Genomic DNA, 20,535 nt, shown 5'->3' on the forward strand with positions numbered 1-20,535 from the left:
GGTGAGGATATTCTCACTGTCGAAACTGCTCAAAAATTTCCGGTTGTTTGCTTCCGCAGTATTAGATATAACGCAATTACTAACGGACGCATGATATGCAAATAGAAAAATAATAAAAATGAAGATCGTCTGAGGATTGTTGAGACAGCAGCAGCGATGGTTCTGGAGGATATCCGAAGCAAAGTATATGAAACATCATCATATCTTCCTTCTGATGATTTTCTGCACTATGTAAATGACGTTGTTCCAGTAAGACCTCGACATTTCTGTCGCCCTTGCAAATTGGTCTTGCTTCATTTCTATTTAGAAAATACCGATCTAAAAATCTAATCAACGTTCTTTCTTCTATGGGATTCTTCGCGTCCTACAATGAGGCGCAACTATTTGAAATCTAGCATTATGCATTCAGCGACTTCAATCACAGAAGGTTCATTTCACTTTTGATAGCGTCGATTTCAACACTAACACTTTGGATTGTTACAATACTTCCCGTGCTATGGGTGGCATACACTGTATCACCCCAAGCACAGCTATTGCTCCGGATCAAAGAATAGTTCGACTTTCGACAATCCCATCTGCAAAAGTAATGCAGCAATTTGGATCTATTCCTTTGAAGATATTTCAGAACGTTAGGAATCTGGGCTAAAAAAGATTATAATGATAGATTTAAAAGACATGAATACGGTTTCCGATTTTGTGATGCCTTCGCCTTCAGATTTGATCTGGTTATTTGATAAATGGACCGAAATTAATAATATTTGTGATTGGAATGAGTTCCAGAAAGAAAATGCTGAACCGGATTCAATTGCTGATGCAGGAGAACGTTTTCTTCTCGCATTATACGGATACAGTAAGAAAGAAAACAATTCCATCGATAAATATCGGTATCACTGTTTTTCCAGATGCTTAACAGAAAGTAAATTTAATCTTGCATCATTGCCACCAACAACCGCCGCTTCAAGACAACATTCACTATGAACTTACCATCAACTTTTGTTATGGGGTGGGGTTAAGAATAATCCGGTGCAATATGGATGGAAAGGAAGACAAGCTGATCTCATTTCAGTTTCAACATTAATGGATCCTGCACCTCCAACCAAGGGCGCCGATTTCTCTGTAAATTTGGGGGGTATCCTTAAATAAAATAAGGGGGCCTACATCAGCTTTGGGGAGCTCGGGTCCCCGGCCCCCCAGGGTCGGCTCCCTTGCCTCCAGCGTTAATGAAATCATTTTGCAAATGTAAAACAGTGTGTAGAATAGCATGCGGTTGCAGGAAAGCTGTAATGGACTAAAATGCTCAATAATTTGTTTAAGCTGTAATGGACAATCGTGTACAAATATACAAGAAGTTCTCGACGAGTCTTACGAGGAAGACATTGTTGAATCACCGGTCGAAACATTTTTACTATCTAAGCATTGAAGACGACGTCACATTGCAGTCAGAGTTGTGGAGATATGGAACCCAATGATTTTAGCATTGAACCTGTGGAGTAGGCCTTCCGGTGGTACCACGTAAAAGAATGTCGCACTGCAATCTTTACTTCAAAGGGTGGTGTGGAATTATTGCAACAACCTATTGAAGCAATATTGCAAAATGTGGCAAGTATCAAAATGAAGTGGTATGCAGAAAGAGAAACAATATAATCTGACAGATATGGCAGATACGGAAAATAAATTAAATAAAAACTTAAAAATAAAAAAAAACATATAAAAAAACTTTCTGTAAGTATGGAAGAAGAAATATCAACTTCCTAGGATTGTTTCATCTAAAGTATTAATTCTACGAAAAAAAATGTATAGGAACTTAATTGTAGCAAATTTCATGCTCTTTGTTTTTGATATTTTGTGCTAGAATGTAAGGGGACCGAGTTATTTGTAAAATAGCATTTAATCATGCTATTTTAGGAAGATTCTGCTTCAGGTGCCATTTTACCAAGATGGCGGCGCGAGCGGAAATCTGACGAGGTTGCAAATTTAGTATGTTATTTAGATCATCCTAATCCACACTTTTATCAAGTTTTTTTTTAAAACTACCTCACTTAATACAAGCAGCACCCACATTTTGGTACCTATTGACTGGAATATTACATGATTCTAATATTTAAAAAAAATATTCTAAATTGATAAAGTGATTATACGAACATAATGAAGAACATTTATTAACGTTTAAAGATACTCCGTTTAAAGATAGCAAGTTATTACGCAATTTATGTTATATCGCACACTTCGTGGACCTCTTAAGATACGGAAAGGTTTTCATAACTTCTAGATAAAATTAAAAAGAAAAAAAAAAAACAGGACAGATACTTTATACATACATTTACAAAACGAGACGAGACGAGAAAAGATTTCTCTAAATCGAGACGAGACTTTACAAAATTTACAAGACGAGACGAGAAAACCTAATTTCTCGCCTCGTGAACAACACTAATCGTAATATAACTTCTTTTGTAGGGGTTACTTTGGCAATTGAATTTGCTAACAGATCCTTGGCAAAACAGTCAATTACAACGTAGGGATTACGTTGGCAATTGAATTAGCTCGCAAATCCTTGACAAAACGGTCAATTACAACGTAGGAGTTACGTTGGTAATTGAATTGGCTAGCAGATCCTTGACAAAATAGTCAATTGAGGAGTTTGATGTAATAAGGATGTAAGCGAAGTTATGCTTTTTTTTTTTTTTTTTTTGCATCAAACGCATTTGTGGCTTTTGCCATGCTTGTTTAGCCTTCTGGTAACATTTCCATTCAATATCGGAATAAAATGCTGCATATTACATTGTTTTATGTAGGAAAAAAAATACTTAAATTTTCAATAAAGAAAAAAATGAACTAGAAAAGTATCAGTTTCGGAATTATAGTACTTCCTTCATCAGACTACACTCTACAATTCCAACTAACACTCAGCAAGAAACAGGAAAAGCCTCTGAAGAAGTCTAAAAAGGGATCCGCCTTTAGAATTGATTTATTTATGATTTAGAAATACCGTCAATCAATAAATTAAGAAAAATGACATATGGTTTGAAAGTAAAATAAAATACTTCCGTTAGTTTCACTTTCTACCCGTATACGGTGTATTCTAATGGCAACAGAGATCAAAACATTTTAAGAGTTAAGGGTTGCATAAGCATCTAGGGGAAATATTTAGATATTCTTAATGGACATGCTGAAGGTTTGGGAGAACAATGGTATTTTATAATTATTACTGATTGTGTATTAATTCTTCATTATCATAGGAAACACATATACGCCTTAAAAGTTTATTAGGTGTCATACATGAACATTAATAATTGCTTAGATAGAATTTACATACTCTATATACTGAAAAAACACGCTTCCCAATTTATTTTTTTTTTTAACAACCGCACAGGCCTGAAACCAGCCACAGAGGTTTGGGGGGGGGGAAAGTCATTAAAAAATTCTCTTACAAACATTTAAATTGTTTTTTTTTTTTGTATTAATAATAGCATTTTGTGTTGATGTCTAGAGGGGTGACGAAAAGTTTTGGGGAGCCAGGCCCCCCTAGCCCCTTCTGGTTGCGGGCCTGCAACTACGCTTGAATGCATGTTTCGAACTTTCAACTCAAAGTATAATGTAACTGAGTAACATCTGACTCATAACTGCAAGGAATTCATAACTGCAAAATTATGGCAGAAAAGCAAGGAAGTCGAATTGAAAATGAATACAAATTCAGGACGAAATATTATTTAACAACTTTACAAGGAAGTAAATGATGGAAGTTAAAAGTCCAGAATTAGAAAAAGCGAATAATTACGTTTATCTGGGACAGAAACGGTGGTGGAAAGAGTGGTTTTGGGACACTCCTTCTTCCCATTCACAGAACTAAAAGCAAGCCCTATGCGAATCACGTTTTATTAATTGAGGGAACCCTTGCATTTGAAGGTCTTCGGAGCCGTTATTGCCGTAACTGAACACAAGGTATTCATGAGTGGGCATACCAAAGAGGGAGAAAAAAAATAACATACATATTAAATTAGGCTGGAGTGCATTTGGAAGGGGTTCCTTCAAATTGAAAAGTAGAAGACCAAAGTATTTAAAGCTAGAATTTCGAATGAATGTATTCATGTTTTGACCGATCGGAGATGTGGACACTAAAAAATGAGACTTTCACTCTCTGCAAACACTAGAACAAAGCAGTGGAGAGATGTACACTAGTAATCACCCATCATAACAGTAAAATAATCACATGGATCAAACAGATGAAAGGAATTACAGTTTTATCAAAAAATTAAAGACACTGAAGTGATAGTGGTCCGGACGCATTTACTGCAAGAAGAATGATGCTGTTGTAAGCCAAAATAATGGCTAGAATTCTACTGAATTTGTCTCGGATTCTATTTGGATCGCATTGATATTTTCACCAGCTGTTTGTTAACAGAGGGTAGAGAAGTTTGTTTCTATCTTATGGTAACGAACTTACCACCCTTATCAGCTAAGAAACACCTCCACACTACCCGCAGTAGTGCTCGATGCGAAATCTCTGTCTGTAAGATAAGCCCTGCATCTCATTTTCCATTAAAGAAGTTTGCATTGAAAAGTTTGCCTGTAGCCTCCCCCTCCTCCCCCCCCCAAAAAAAATCAACGTGGCGTGCGCCTCGCGAAACAGGCATTTCACAAAAGACAGTTTGGCGAGTGCTACGTAAACGTTTACACACAAGCCTAGCGTATGAAATTTTATGGCTACGTCGGTAAAACACGTCAATGTATGGCTCACTTTACAATGGTACAACAAATTACTGACGTTGCTCGTGGAGAATTCTGTGGAAATGTTGGATCGGATAGAGGAAGATGAGACATTCCTTAACACAACATTTCATATCAGTGGCATGGTGAGCACCCATAACTATAGAGTCTGGGGCAGCAAAAACCCATGTCAAACCATTGAATACGTCCATGACAATATAATAATAATAATAATAATAATAATAATAATAATAATAATAATAATAATAATAATAATAATAATAATAATAATAATAATAATAATAATAATAATAATAATAATCTAAAGATTTCTTTCACTGCCGAAAATCTTATACAATGCCTAATAAATTACTATGCTATCTTAGATTGGTTACCAGTTCTCCACCCCAAAGACATATTCTAAAAACAAAAGTGAGAAAGTAAGAGAGACCGACAAACCTTTCAACATACTTTTAGGCATTTTTGGTTCCGTGATGGCTTAGTGGTAGAGCGTTCACCTCTAGTGTGTGAGGTCCTTGGCTAGATCCCAGCTCGCGCCAAGTGAGCTTTGTGGTGGATAAATACCGTGCGCGTGGGTTGCTCGAGGTTCTCCCGTTTTCTCTCACTTTCATCATTCCACCATTCCATTCGTTTTTCATCACCCTTTCTTTTAGCTTAGCTGGCATAAACATGGGACGTAAAACTTAAAGATTTTATTTCTTTTCATTTTAAGCATTCTTATTCTAGGATTTTGGGCAGCGTTCTAGCACTTTTTTTTTATTTTTTTTTATCTATTTATTATGCGAGACGGCATTGTTTGAACCATTACTGCTCAAAACATATTACATTGTTCTTCTTATATCAGACCTCCATGCCAGTCTAGTGGCTAGCGCGTGTCTCTTTGGTACACGTAGTTCCCGGTTTCAATTCCAAGTGGGAAAGTACAAAAATTGAATTTCACAATCATGCACTTTCATTAATCAATCGGCTACTTTAGCTTAAGGCGCATAATCATGGTAAATTCAACTAAAATTGCATTTCATTTTCAGGGAGATAGATAGAGAGAGAGAGAGAGAGAGAGAGGTCGAAAACATCGCCTAATATATTATTCACCGGTTATTTCTGATTAGAATCTATGAAAATTTGCATAAATTAATTATAAGGAAATAGGAAGGAAGCTGAAGGCCACTTTTATCTTCGTATCAATGTCCGGAGGAAACTGCAATAGAATTCCCAACCAGACAACCTCGATAATAAATATAGGACACAACAACCACGAGGAAGAACAATGTTTACGTTTTGTACTTAATATGTAATGGTTTTGGTTTTTCCCAAGTGTACAATCTCCGTGTTACTTATTTTAAGTTACAAGTTCAAAGTTTAGTTATCAATAATCTCTGTAAAGGAAAGTTCAAGGTTTAGTTATCAAATTTAACGAAATTTAAATACGAAAAGATATGAGATAGAAAGACATTTTATTTTTGTAACACTCTCTGGTGGGAATTACAATAAAATTTCCAAATCTTGTTCTTTAGAACAATTTAGAAAAGTCTTCTCGCACTTTCACTAAGCCACATCCTTTGTAAAGCCCAGACATGTAATCGTGGCTCGTTCGTGATCGTGCGGGCTCCTTATACTCAATACGGTATACTGACGCAAGCTCTATTTAAAAACAGCAAATGTCTTAGTGCATCATACTAATAATAAACTAACCTTATTCGCTGTCGCTACATGTGGTATTGCTTGCCTGTCTGACGCTAATAGATGTCGCTAGCGCGGAGGCAACGTATAGTTGTGCACTCACTAAGTTAATTGTCCCTCTTCTCCAACAAGGTTTTTAATCGATTTATACTATTCTGTAAATAAAATCGTGGCTAATTACAACTTTTAACTGTTTTTATTTAACAAACTTATTTATTTAATTTTGAATTTGCCTACCAAGCACGTCAAACTCAATACCATATTAATTCTTTTACCCAATTATTCCAGGGGAGGATCCAGGACGGACTTCTGGGGGAGTTGTAATTACTGTTGTAAAATTTCTGGAAATTTTGAACCTGCTGGTAAAAAACCGTTTTTTCTGGTTCCTTTCCAGAAAAATTGGGAAAATAACAAAAATCTTTGTATTAGGTTAGTTTTATCAGTAATGGAACAGTTTGTTTTTTTCGATCGCGTGAAAAATGTAAGTTGAGAAATTTCAATATTGCGAATATTTAAAGAAAGAAGCATTCGATGATAAAACTGTAGTAATTAATTATTCTTGAAAATTAATAGTCTGCACTCAATTCCTTTATGTTCTTCCTAGTAGTTTATTCGTGGTTGTGCATTAAATACAAAACTTTTACAATTGCATACATATCTACCATCATGAAGCACTTCTGTTGCAACAAATAGGGCTCTTGAATGAAACGGAATTCTTAATGTGCTCTTTGATGTGGTGAAATTTTGAAAATTTTAACTAAATTACTTCTTAAAAGAAAGAGCAGTAGCCAAATTTTATTATTACTCATGCACTAAGACATATAATTACTATTATTTAATATTCAAATACAGACTATAATATAAACTTTATGTACAAAATTTTGTATGTAAACAAACACATGTTTTCCAGTGCGACAAATTATCTATCTATCTATCTATCTATCTATCTATCTATCTATCTATCTATCTATCTATATATATATATATATATATATATATATATATATATATATATATATATATATATATATAAATGAAAGTAACTATATTTGTAACTTAAGGACTCTTGAACCACTAAACTGATCTCGATAGAAATTTTCAACATAGATGAGATTCGGGCCTGGGATGGTTTTATCATTTCACTTTGAAAGTGCAACTTGGAGGAAGGGTATATATATATATATGTGTGTGTGTGTGTGTAATGTGTGTGTGTGTGTAATGATCGAAAATAACCGATATAGTTTTCAGGGTTGCCGAGGTGAACAGTGACACTTTCCATGCCGTTTAAATCCAAATTTAGTCCCGCAAATTTGGGGGGGGGGAGTATATAAAATGATGCAAAATGATCGATATTAGTGTGAATCCATAGTTTGTGGGGTCGGTGAGATGAGCAATGACACTTCTAATGCCGTTTAAATCCATATTCATCCCCGCAACTTGGAGGCGGTGAGATTGGCCGATAATAGTGTTGAGTCCATAGTTTTCGGGGTGGCTGAAATGAACAGTGACACTTCCGATGCCGTTTAAATCGAAATTCAGCCCCATTAGTACTCGTAAAGGGGGAGGGTGACATGTAAAAGTAATTGAAAATGACTGATACTAGTGTCAAATTCATAGTTTTTGGGGTCCCTAAGTTCATTGGTGACAGTTTTGGTGCTCTTTATACCCAAAATGAAACGTATTCTCACCGTGCTAAGAACGGGTATTTTGGTTGGCTCCCGGTGCTTTAATATATTTGTCACTGCTCAAATTTACGCACTTGTGCGGTGTATGTGTGTATATGTAAAAGATCATTCTCTTTTTGAGTTATTCGAAAAATATACAAATAATAAACAGGATTTTTTAAATCAGAAATCAGAAACTAAAAAGTAAAATTAAAGCTGTTGCTCTAAGTATTTTTCCTGGTAGCGAAATACGTTGTGTAGATGCTGCAGACACGTTACAGCAAATAAGATTAGCATCAGACGAATAAATAGTTTATAAATTATATTTTCTGTCTTTTGCCAATATTTCCGAACAAAAGATTTTTTCTAATGCGTTCAAAATTTCCGGAAATTTTACAAAGCACAAGGAAGATACGTATCTCCATAAAATATATATTTGATTTTAAGATACTGATATTAACTAAAATGATTCTGGCTTTGTTATTTTAACACTTCCCTGCCATAACATGGTAACTTTATAAGATTATTTAAGATAATTTAAATGCGTCTATATTAAATAAACTAATTAGGATTATATTTTAGTATCTTTTGGTGGTTTTAATTATAACAAATCGCAGTTACATTATTTTAAGCAGTGTTGACAACTTAAATAAATTGCTAAATATAATCCAAATAATGTAGCTAAACTGCAAAATATTTTAAAATTACTCGTAATTTGTTTTATGGTGCAAGAATGTTTTCAAAAGGCGACGTTTTTCATAGTCTTTGGGCTACTTATAATGTCAATTTTTCGTTCCAGCAATACATGCGAATGCAAATTGTAACTGAAATTAAACGTAACATAAAACTTCTCAGTATCACTAGTTGTTCTCTGTATGTCTTAGGCTTGGTATACACTTTAGATTAAAACCGTGCTTAATTAAAAGTTCTAATTACACTCTAATTACATTTCACTTGTTTTGGTTTGACCATCGACCGCCTCAAACTCGATCCATACTATTTAGCTACACTGAAAAAAGCCAAGTACAGATATAAGGAGAAAACAGGGATAAAATGCTTTCTGTTGGGAACACCATGACAAGACGGTGATGTCAATCGTAATACTGGGTGCAACACCCTTATTTCATAAACAGTAATCACCGCTCTCACTTACTCAAGGTTACTAGAAGGAAAGGTTGGGCTATATACGCACAGACGCTTCGCTCCTCGTTTTGCGTGACGTCACCAGCGAGGAGCAGCAAATAGGTATAGAGGTGTACGAAGCAGCCAGAATGTCTTTTTTCTTTCTTTATGCATAACAATTTCGCTGTCACAACATTCTCCTACACACAAATTACAAATAAATAAATAAATAATAAGCCAGCAATAACTAGAACATCTTCTTATCATAATTTATATTATGGAAAATTAACGATGTACCTGTGTTGCATGATCATTCATTTATTTTTTGATGAGAGAGATAATTGTTGAATTATAATTACATTTTAAATGTATTTATATCTGAAATGTTACTGCGAATGTATTTAAGCAAAGTTGCAGATAAATATGTCTTTTACCAGGGCAATCTCTGAAATTTCCGGTGCTTGGAGTTAAAGTAATTGCAGAACCAATGATAAGGTGAGTTCCACCCCCGGCATAAATAGATTACTTTGTGATTAGTGATAGGAATATCTCAATAAATACTTAAAACCATGGATAATAATAATAATAATAATAATAATAATAATAATAATAATAATAATAATAATAATAGATCGTCGATGCATTTAGTTGCGGAAGCCTTTTGATGCCTAGCAATTTCTTTTGTTCAATATATGGCATTCAGGCTTAAAGTTTAAATTGCCAATTCATATCTTCTCCACATGATTATTAAAACGGAACCCATCCGTGTTAAACGTCATGTCGACTATCCATCACAGATTATATCCATCACAGATGACGCTATGATTGCACTTCGTGACATTAATAGTACACAATCCGGAAAAATGTATTTGGTTTATATCTAAATATTTGATGCTAACTAGTGTTACGAATCGAGACAAGACGGGAAATTAGGTTTTCTCGTCTTGTAAAATCGATTTTCGAAAAAAGCTCTTTTCGTCTCGCCTCGAAGTTTCTCTGGCCTCTTGTATAAATTTGTGCACAAAATTTGTCCTGACTTCCTAAGGTCAGTAGAGATCCACGAAGGATGAGATATAACAACAGTTAAACCATGTTTATTATTGGAGTATATTGTGTAATGACTTGTGTATCTTTGAATTCTTTTCATTGTGTTCTTACAATCAATCATTTTATCAATTTATAGTTTTTTTTTTTTTTTTTTTTTTTTTTTTTTTTTTTTTTTAACGATCAACCATGCAACACTAAACAAGTGTTTAAGGTTTAATACTTGGGTGAACTCGTGTTGCCAATGACACTCATGAAGTTTCTCATCTTGCCTCGAAAACGAGACGAGAACTCCCATATTTTTTAATTTAAACAAATTTAAAAGATTCTTATCGTCTCGAATTGCAGACGAGACATTTCTCGCCTCGGTCTCGTCTCGTGGACAACACTAATCTCAACAATGAATTAGAAATAGTTAACCTGCCAGTTTTCCTCAACGGTCAAACTCTGTGGTGCAAGGCGTGGGGCAACAGCCCCACCTGTTCTACCCACACGACGTCCCGGAGTTTTACTCTGATTTCTAACTCAAATAAACATCTAGAGGACCAATAAGCACAAAAAATTTCGAAAAATAATTTTAAATTATGAACTTCATGCATACATAGAAATTTATGAAAATGAATAAGGAAAATAAACTTGCTTTATTTTACTTTGAAATCGGGAAATCGGCTCCCCCTAGAAAATTTTCTTCGGGTGCCTATGATCCTGACTGAGGACCTTTGTCTTTTCTTCACTATTTTGGCATGGAGGGACTAAAACTATCAGTTAACTATGAACAGTGCAAATCAAAGGCGTATACATGCATAAAGAAATCGATTGATTGTACAATTGATAATAATTTAGAATAACTTTTAACTCTAAAAGAAACCGATAAAATATAATGGTCACTGTTAATATTAAACAAACTGAAAATAGTTTGAAAAATGTATCGGTAAATATTGGTGTTTATTTGCCAATGCCGATACCGATACTCCCAAAAGTGGTTGATATTACCAATACCGATATATCGGTACATCCCTAATTCTATTATGTGCAACACTTGGAGATGAAAAACAAATACACGTAAAAATACATATGTATCATACATATGTACTCAAGTTCACCACACTATCTTGCAATATTGTATGCCTGTATAGCCCACGTAAAGAAATCTTCCGAGATATAGGCCTTTTCTCTGTTAAATAATATTCGTCCACGTACACCACTAGAAAAGAAAGCAACACAATTCAACAGAGCAAAAACCCAAAATAAATAAAGAATTGTTTGTGGTCTTACTAGCAAATCTTCGCGCGCCAAGCAGACGTCAAGCTCTAAGTGTTCCCAACAGAAAGCATATTATCCTCGTTTTCTCCTTATATCTGGACTTGGCTTTTTTCAGTGTATATGCAATTACTCAAAGACTTACAATTAGTAATAAGCATTGTGTTAATTTTTGGGCTGGTTTGTTTTAGTTTAACGTCCCACGATTATGCTAGGGCGGCTAAAGGAGACGTGGAGCTATTGATTATAGTGGAACCATTTCGGTCGTTCAACTGTACCCACACGGGGAATCGAACTTGGGACCACGCGAATTGTAGTCAAGTGTGCTGCTTACGGCTTTGCTGTAGTCAAGCGTGCTGTAGTCTGCTTACGTCTCTGCGTGACATCATTGAAATTCTATGGTTAATCAGAGCAAAAACTAAATAAAATAAAATAAAACAAAAATAAATAAATATACTTCACATAAACTACTGCGAAAAGTAGAACGAAGAGTAAAACAAGATATTTCCAAAAGGAAACAAATTATTGTTTTGTCCTACTTAGATGAGTAACAATAACTCTGCGGGCCCCCAAAGTTGATTTCGTCGCCACCGAGGGGCGACATTTTTCCTAGCGTACAAAGAGATAGATCTGCAGTATCCATGACAATTTATTTAAATTATAGCAGTAAATTCTTCAATTTCTTAGGTATTATCCTTTCTTTAGTCCTCAGAGTAGAAATTTTGTAAGCCTGACTGGGTTTTTCAACGCCCTTATGGGTGAGGACCCCGGGACACTGTCCCAGTTGCTAATGTCTAGTTACGGCTCTGGATATATGCTTATGTAATGCATTACGACCTTATGAACTTGTATAAGAAACAGAATGTACTTAAATTGAGACGCGAACTATGCGAAATATCGGACTTTGAATCTAACTTGTTTGGTAATCCAATCCAAGACCACACATAGCAAAGGTGAATGCCTTAGCTCCCATCACAAGATTCAGGAAGTTCATGTTATAAAGCAATGCATTTTTTAAGAAATCGCTACTGGGTATCCAGGCACAAAAGGCCCTTGATACACAGCAAAATTCAAACACGCACTTTTTTTTTTTTTTTTTTTGTATAATGTACACTTTTGAAATAATGACATACAAAATGATGGGCTTGAAGGTTATGAGTAACATTTGATTCGTTTTCTATATAAATCCTAAAATTTTGGAGAATCCAGCCCCTTCCCCGCCTGCGTACATTCGCCACTGGAAGTAATCGCTAAATACCTATCATAGTCTGGTTCTGGCTGTCCCCCAGTTTTTACGTCCAGATCCGCCTCTAGCGTCGAAACTCTGAAACAGCAGCTCATTCTTGCTCTACATCTCGCCATTTTCGATCCTAGGTTGTCATGTCAGAAACACAACTGGCTATCTTCGCAACGCAAAGGGTTCCCCAAGGGTTATTCCATTATAAATCATCGAACACTCCCCAGGTGACCATCTGGGATTTTGATGAAATTTGGCACACAAGCACTTACATCCATCGTAAGAAAGTCTGTAATGTTTTATTTTCCTGTTTCTACCAGTTCCTGAGAAATTGGCTTAGAAGTGAGGCAGTCCGCATCGTGACTTGCTGAATACGCTGATTTTTGTAAGTTTGCAATAAGCAAGAACTCGGTTACTAATTACGTTACATGGGTCAAACTTTTTCTGCAAAAAATATATACATCGTTGTAATGAAGTAATATGTTGAAAGCGGCATGACCATTTTATATTCGGATATATAAAATGTCAAAATCAGCATTTTTTTACATCACCGTTTATAAACCTCATTTTTTAACGTGTCACAGATTTCCTATATAAAACAACAAATGCCTATGTTTATGTGCAGTACCTTACTGGGTAATGAACTACATGCACCAGTAATGCAGAGCTGTTTACACTTGATTTACAGGATTTATGGGAGATTAAAGTTGGTATCATTGTGAAAAAACAAACTTTTTGCTTATTTTCACAGCCCTATTTAACTATGTTGACAGTTGAATATGAGCGTGATATTTTCGACGAATATTTCTACTTATGTAACAAAAAACTTCTGTAAATTTCAAAACCCTGACGTGTTTCCTTCCATTGTAAATCATCGTCTTTGTCAACAGGTGTCGGTAGTCTTTTAGGTTCAGAACGGATATGTAAAATGGAAGTAAGGAAGTGCGTGTGCGCTAGGTGAAATCATTTACACTGATTGTGCACTTGACAGCATATATTCTAAAAGTGTAAGAAGAAACAACCAGCCACGGACAGAAATCAATTCTTACAAAATAGTACAATTCTGGGGGTCAAAATTACAGTTCAGTATTAGTATTTGAATTTGAGCGTTCAAATAAATAAAGAAAAAAAATGCACACAAAGTGAAAAGGAACATAATAAACCTGTGGAATGGGTTACGTAACCAAATGATTCGTGCATGTTGTGAAACAAATGATTTCAAATTGTGGACACTTACATGAACTAACACTTCACAAAACAACATATCTTTCTTTACTTTTAAGACATGCTAATACTTTTTGGTAACTATTATCATCCAGTCTATATGTTGGTCCACTGCTACTTTGTAATAAAGGTACTTCAGGGTACAGATAACATCATGGAATGATATCCAGACTTCATCTTTCCGTAGTGGCCATGACAGCACAGAGGAATCAGCTGGTACCATGAAGTTCACACGTACATCTTTATTTTCACATGACACTTCGTTGACCACACCAACGTACCACCTACTGTCATACATGCATGCAACGTACACACCACTGTGAAGCTTATGTTACCATTCTTCTCTTGCTTCCACCAGACTCACCTTAGAACCAAACTCGTCTGCAGAAATTATCTTCATAAGGACTGTGTTTGCCTCAGTTGGTATAATTGCATGATGAGAGCGAGTTCCAGGAATGGTCTTCAAGTTTGTGTATTGCTTTTCTATGCATTCACTTTCCTTCGAGATATCTTCAGCAGACACATAAAAATAGTGTATACCTTTGATGTTGCTCTCAGCCCATTCGTACATCCCTTGTGCAGTAACAATTGGTGTTGTAGGTGACTGAAGGCTGGCTCTGGCTGTTAATCTTTTTGTAGTTGCTCCTACACCATCACATGGGCTTTTGCCGTGGGATGTTGCAAAATAGTGCCATTCTGCTTTGATTACGAAAACAGTTTCGTGCTGACATACATTGTAAATGTTCTTGTAATTTTTATATTGTGATCCAGCACCATCACTGAAGTAAATTATCTTATCAATCTGCCTATCTTGAAGGATTTGTGTCAGGTGTGTCATGAAATGCCTTAGGAATATACAGACAGTAGTAGCATTATGCTGCAAACTTTCTAATATGCAACAGAAATTGATACATTGCAGGGTTCCACTATCATTATAGTACACCACGAAAGGATGCACAGTTGCCTGGGATTTCTCCCAATGGTACCCCTGAACTTCGTTCTGTATAACGAATGTGTAATTTTCGGCAAAATCCAGTAAAACAATTAGCTCTGCTTTCGGAAGTGAAGTTTTTATGTTACTCGGGTATGCAGTTTGAGCCTTGGTTATGTAATGGTGCTGTCGAAGACTATCAATTCTTTGAGCCAATGTGTCACAAAACTCATTCACAGAGAGCTGTAGGGTTTGTAATGTCAACCGGTCTATGTGAACCCAGTTTTTAAATTTAACACAGTCATAATTTCAAGTAAGTAATCATCAAAACGGTTTACTAGATAATCTTGCACAGCCTCCTTCCTTCCACAATTGTCACAGTAGTGTAACATACAGTGTCTGTTCATTGCATCACACACTGCAATGTTCAGCAGTGTCCTGTAGTTGTGTTCTGATCCAGGAAGAGCATCGACCATCAGTTTCATGTTTTGGTGATACTGACACACACATACTGAATGAGTGCCTTTTGCCCCAACTGTAATGCACCACTTCGGCCTTAAGGTACAAAATTTTGCAAATTCAACATATATTTCATGTATATTCATTAGTAGTAGTCTTTTTGAACTTGAACTTTACTTTCATTGCACATACATACACTCTTTCATTCCATTTATATTTTCATTTAAATCACTGAATCCACTTCTTAATTTAAGCAAGTGAAAATCTGGCTCTTCAAGGTCTTTCAGTTTCTTCAATTCTGATTTCCTGCATAATTTGTGGCACTTGTCACCATTCCTAACACCTAAACTACAAGGTTCCATTTCTCTGATGTGGTTCACAAATGCAAATGGTTACTTCAGTGAATTCCATCTAGTGACCAGGTATAAGAAGTATGTAATGAATCATTCTCTAGCAATACCATCTGTTGAGAATCTCTCTAATTACTCCCATTCTCCATATCCGTTCTAAGCCTGAAAGACTACCGACACCTGTTGACAAAGGCGATGATTTACAATGAAAGGAAATACGTCAGGGTTTTGAAATTCACATAAGTTTTTTGTTACATAAGTAGAAATGCTCATCCAAAATATCACACCCATATTCAACTGTCAACATAGTTAAATAGGGCTGTGAAAATAAGCAAAAAGTTTGTTTTTTCACAATGATACCAACTTTAATCTCCCATAAATCCTGTAAATCAAGTGTAAACAGCTCTGCATTACTGGTGCATGTAGTTCACTACCCAGTAAGGTACTGCACATAGACACAGGCATTTGTTGTTTTATCTAGGAAATCTGTGACACGTTAAAAAATGAGGTTTATAAACGGTGATGTAAAAAAAATGCTGATTTTGACATTTTATATATCCGAATATAAAATGGTCATGCCGCTTTCAACATATTACTTCATTACAACGATGTATATATTTTTTGCAGAAAAAGTTTGACCCATGTAACGTAATTAGTAACCGAGTTCTTGCTCATTGCAAACTTACAAAAATCAGCGTATTCAGCAAGTCACGATGCGGACTGCCTCACTTCTAAGCAAATTTCTCAGGAACTGGTAGAAACAGGAAAATAAAAACTTACTGGCTTTCTTACAAGGGATGTAGGTACCTGTGTGTCAAATTTCATCAAAATTCCAAATGGTCGACTGGGGATTTTTTTCTAATTTCGATGATTATATATGGACTGACCCCCAAAAGTGTAAAAGTTCTATTTACACTATTTTATTAGAAATAATGAGTCCTAATTGTAACAAGCCAAAACAGTGTTGTAAGTTAAAGATAAGTAAAAATTCAATTTTGTAAAAATTAAATATCCAAATAGCAAGTTGTTTTCTTCTGTTATTTTCTCTCAGAGACTATTCAAAAGGTATATAAGCCAAATGTCATTTGAACCGTTACATGTGAGAGTTCGGCTTCAACCTTTCTACCTTTTTAGTCTGTCTATTAACTATCTCTGTATTGGAGTAGAGTAGATAGAAAACGAGTTTGTGAAACGAAGGAAAGAGGAATATCTGAAATTTCAAGAATGAAGCTCACCAATTTTATACCTATCCACAGAATACAGGATAATATATATAGTCACAAAACCATAGCATATTGAATTAATTTTAAATTTACAGTAATTCAAATAATTTATTGTTTAAGTACTCTTCCAGTAATTTAAAGATTTAGGAAGTGTACTGGGTATCCAAACTGCTGGGCCTCGGTATCCAAGCGCTGGGCCTAGGTATCCATTTGGATACAAAAAGGTAGCTTAAAAATTCCCTGTTATAAAGTGTCAATTAAACACGGAGATGTGAAACGGTAATAAAGCATTTGATCAATTTGAAATAAAATATATTGTAGTAATAATTTACCCTATTTGTTAAGATAATGAACGTTATATTCTGTTTTTAAAATGACAGCCAAAGCAGAATGTATTGGATAATAAATGAGAAATTGTAAAATTTCAATTTCGGTCCGATTTAATACATTCGTGCTGCTATGTGTTGCGTTATCCGTTAGGAGGTATTGAACAATTCTGATTCAAAGGAAGGAAATAAACTACTGTATAGTACTGAAGTTAATTTAATAGAGTTTAATTGTATAGGCAGTACTGAGGCTATATGAGACAAAGTCTAATGCTAAAAAGTGAAATATGGGTTACTATTAGGGTTTTATCCCATATACCCACTGATGATTGAACCTGGAAAACACGCATGGAAAGCATTAGCGCTAGCAAATTAGCTATGAAGAGGTACACCATACCATAATTGTCAAGAATGAAGGCAAAAAATAAGAAGTGGAAACGACAGATTGTACGATAATAATACTTTCACAATTTTAATTTCATACTATTTATTTCGAGACTTTTGAGACGAGACCGAGATTTGGTCCTCGAGACCGAGACCGAGATCGAGACAAGCATCCGTTGGCCGAGACGAGACCGAGACGGCGATTTTTTACTAGAGACGAGACCGAGACCGCTATTTATCAACCGAGACGAGACCGAGACTTACAAAGTCTCGTCTCGATACCATCCCTACCATGAACAATGTATAATATATTAAATAATATTCATGTGAATAACAATTGTAAAACTCAAAGCGAACATTTAGGAAAGATTCAGCAAACTACATTGCGATTCACTTTCGTAGTACCCCTTCCTGGAAGGAAAAGGCTAATTCACTCTATCTAGCTTCGGTCCGAATACGAAATCGAGCCGCACCAGCAACAGCAGCCCAAATATCCAAACTGATCAAATGCGCTCACACATTCGAGCACTGCTGCCGTCGTAGCAGTTGCAGATAGAGGACTGAAAGCGCGTGGCGACATTTGCTAATGGGTTATTTTGTTATACACAACATTGTGCTCATTAAAATTATTGGATAGCAAGAGATAGTGCAGGTAGCGACGTTTATTAGCCTCAGACAGCATTTCAATATCTGTTACGGTTCTTCCTCTGTGGAAAACAGTATTGAAACCGGAAGTAATATTAAATTTGAACCACTTTAGGATTTGGTAGAGTGTTCGGAATAGTCATGATACGTTCCCTTGAGACGCTGAATCGTTTACAAAATCCCGCTTCTTGCTGTTTATCGTTCTATGGCGATAAAGGTTGCACAGGAAATGGTTAATTTGAGTCAGTTCCGGTTTAAGTAGTGGGTTAATGGAGCATGTGGAACCTATTCTTGAAACAATGAATCGATTGAAAAAAAAAAAAAAAAAAAAAAAAAAAAAAAAAAAAAAAAACGCATTTCGATGTCTTCTACCGTTTTCGCTCTGATAGCTGCCGACGGACGAACAGACAAAACCGTTCTATAAGACTTTCAACATTTATGCATAGCGTTGTTTGGAAGTTTAAAAAAGTTACATTAATTACGAGATACCTATATTTGGGCCATTGCATATTAAAAGACAAGCTTTTATATGAATCTTGTACTCAAAGTTTTATACAGGTTGGAAGGGGCAGAAATAGGAAATTTTCAGCATAATGAACTCGCAGTAAAAAATTCTGCAGGGTGGCCAGAAAATCCCTTTACATCCGAACTAAATGACTGAATAACAAATTTTTGATCTGTATACTTCTTTGAGGGTTCCGTGACACAGGTTACTTATCTGAATATGTTGAATGACTGGTTTCTTCCACATCTGCAGAATCTGAACATCAACAACATGGTTGTTTACCAACACGATGTAGCTCCCGCCTACTACACATTTATTGTTACTGAACGCCTGAACGCAATGTTCCCTGGCCGGTGGATAGGAACGTGGATCTCCAAATTCACCATCCCCTTATCCGTGGCCGCTTCGAAGTCCGGACCTTACGACACCAGACAATGCTCTGTGGGGTATTACCAAATCACACATCAGAAAGAAGCGGTAAGTGGACAAGATGCTTTGCGGGCAAGTGTGCTTGAAGCCTTCCAGCTTGCGACACCGCAATTGCTAAAGCGGAATAATAGGAGGGCATGGATGCGTATCAAGCTATGCAAGGATAGTGGAATTGAACATACGGACGTTTTGGACACATAACTACTGTACAGTATATTGCTATGTACTATTAATGTAGGGATGAAATAACTGCAGGTATAAAGGGTTTTTCTGGCCATCTTGTATATATAGTTGTATGTGTTTCTATTTGCATTTATATTATTCATTTTATTTTATCTACAGGTGTGTTGTGAAATAGAAAGCGTAATTCCAAAATGAATCTACACAATGGATGCTTTAGTGTTTCAATTATCATGTTGTATTTTAATATTAAATTAATACCAGCTGATTCCTGTGAAGAATTATACAATCGAAATGTAACAAAGCATCAGATTGCATCATTTACTGTTGGCAGTTACGTGGAAAGAAAGTGTTGTACGTATCTCAGTGAAACAAGTTCCAAAAAATGTTGTCCTGAAGAAGGTACTGTAACATGGTAAGTGAAATAAATATTATAAATATTTAAGTAGACGAAATCATTCTAGGAAGTATTACAAGTAACATGTTCGTAAACCAGGGGCGGATCCAGGACGGACTTCTGGGGAACGAGTGGGTTGTAATATTGCTACTTAGAGTTACTTTTAAGAGCTCCAAACTCTGGGAGGGTTTTATTTATATATAAAATAAGACAGTTTCCTCTCCTGGGGGAGGGGGGGCGATAGCCTCTATCACGCCCCTGGATCCGCTCCTGTCGTAAAAAGCATGTTCACCGTTAGAAGACAAATACCCATAGAAGCATGCAATTTACTACTTAACAGCATTTTTTGCTACGTGTACGGTAGGTAGCGCTAGAGTTCTAAAACAGAGAAGTCACATCAGGAATGGTGGTGTAGGTAGAATAACATCTAAAATTTATGACAAAACTTGAAGATGTACTTATTCTTCTTACAAAATCTCTTAGAATTACTAAACAGATTATCACGAACTCAGGACAAAATCCAAGAGGACAAAACCCAAGGAAAATTCTTGACAAAACGGTCAAGATTCAAGAGACAAAATCAGTGTTCGAAGTGGAAAGAAAGCAGAGGCGTTATGTTTCATTACGATTTTAACTCGACATACTGGCTATCTAAATGTTGAAATACGGTGAGGGTATGTTGCCTAAAAGATAGATTGCATATCCAGTGGCAGCTCAAGGGAAGTTGCATTAGTAAAAATTAAAATTTTA

General features: G+C 35.7%; 1 protein-coding gene across 2 annotated transcripts in view; it reads left to right on the forward strand.

The window, feature by feature from the left end:
• The window catches only part of LOC145691952 (interleukin-1 receptor accessory protein-like 1-B), a 90,002-nt gene that overhangs the window by 15,494 nt on the left and 53,973 nt on the right, over positions 1-20,535 (forward strand). For both annotated transcript variants that reach the window (XM_081767252.1, XM_081767253.1), the window contains exon 2: positions 19,551-19,803. In XM_081767252.1, the coding sequence (XP_081623378.1) occupies positions 19,583-19,803 (221 nt within the window). In that variant the 5' untranslated portion in view covers positions 19,551-19,582. The remainder of the gene's footprint in view (positions 1-19,550; positions 19,804-20,535) is intronic.

The sequence above is a fragment of the Thermobia domestica genome, chromosome 8, assembly GCF_964235325.1.
Source record: "Thermobia domestica chromosome 8, izTheDome1.hap1.1, whole genome shotgun sequence".
Lineage (NCBI taxonomy): Eukaryota > Metazoa > Arthropoda > Insecta > Zygentoma > Lepismatidae > Thermobia > Thermobia domestica.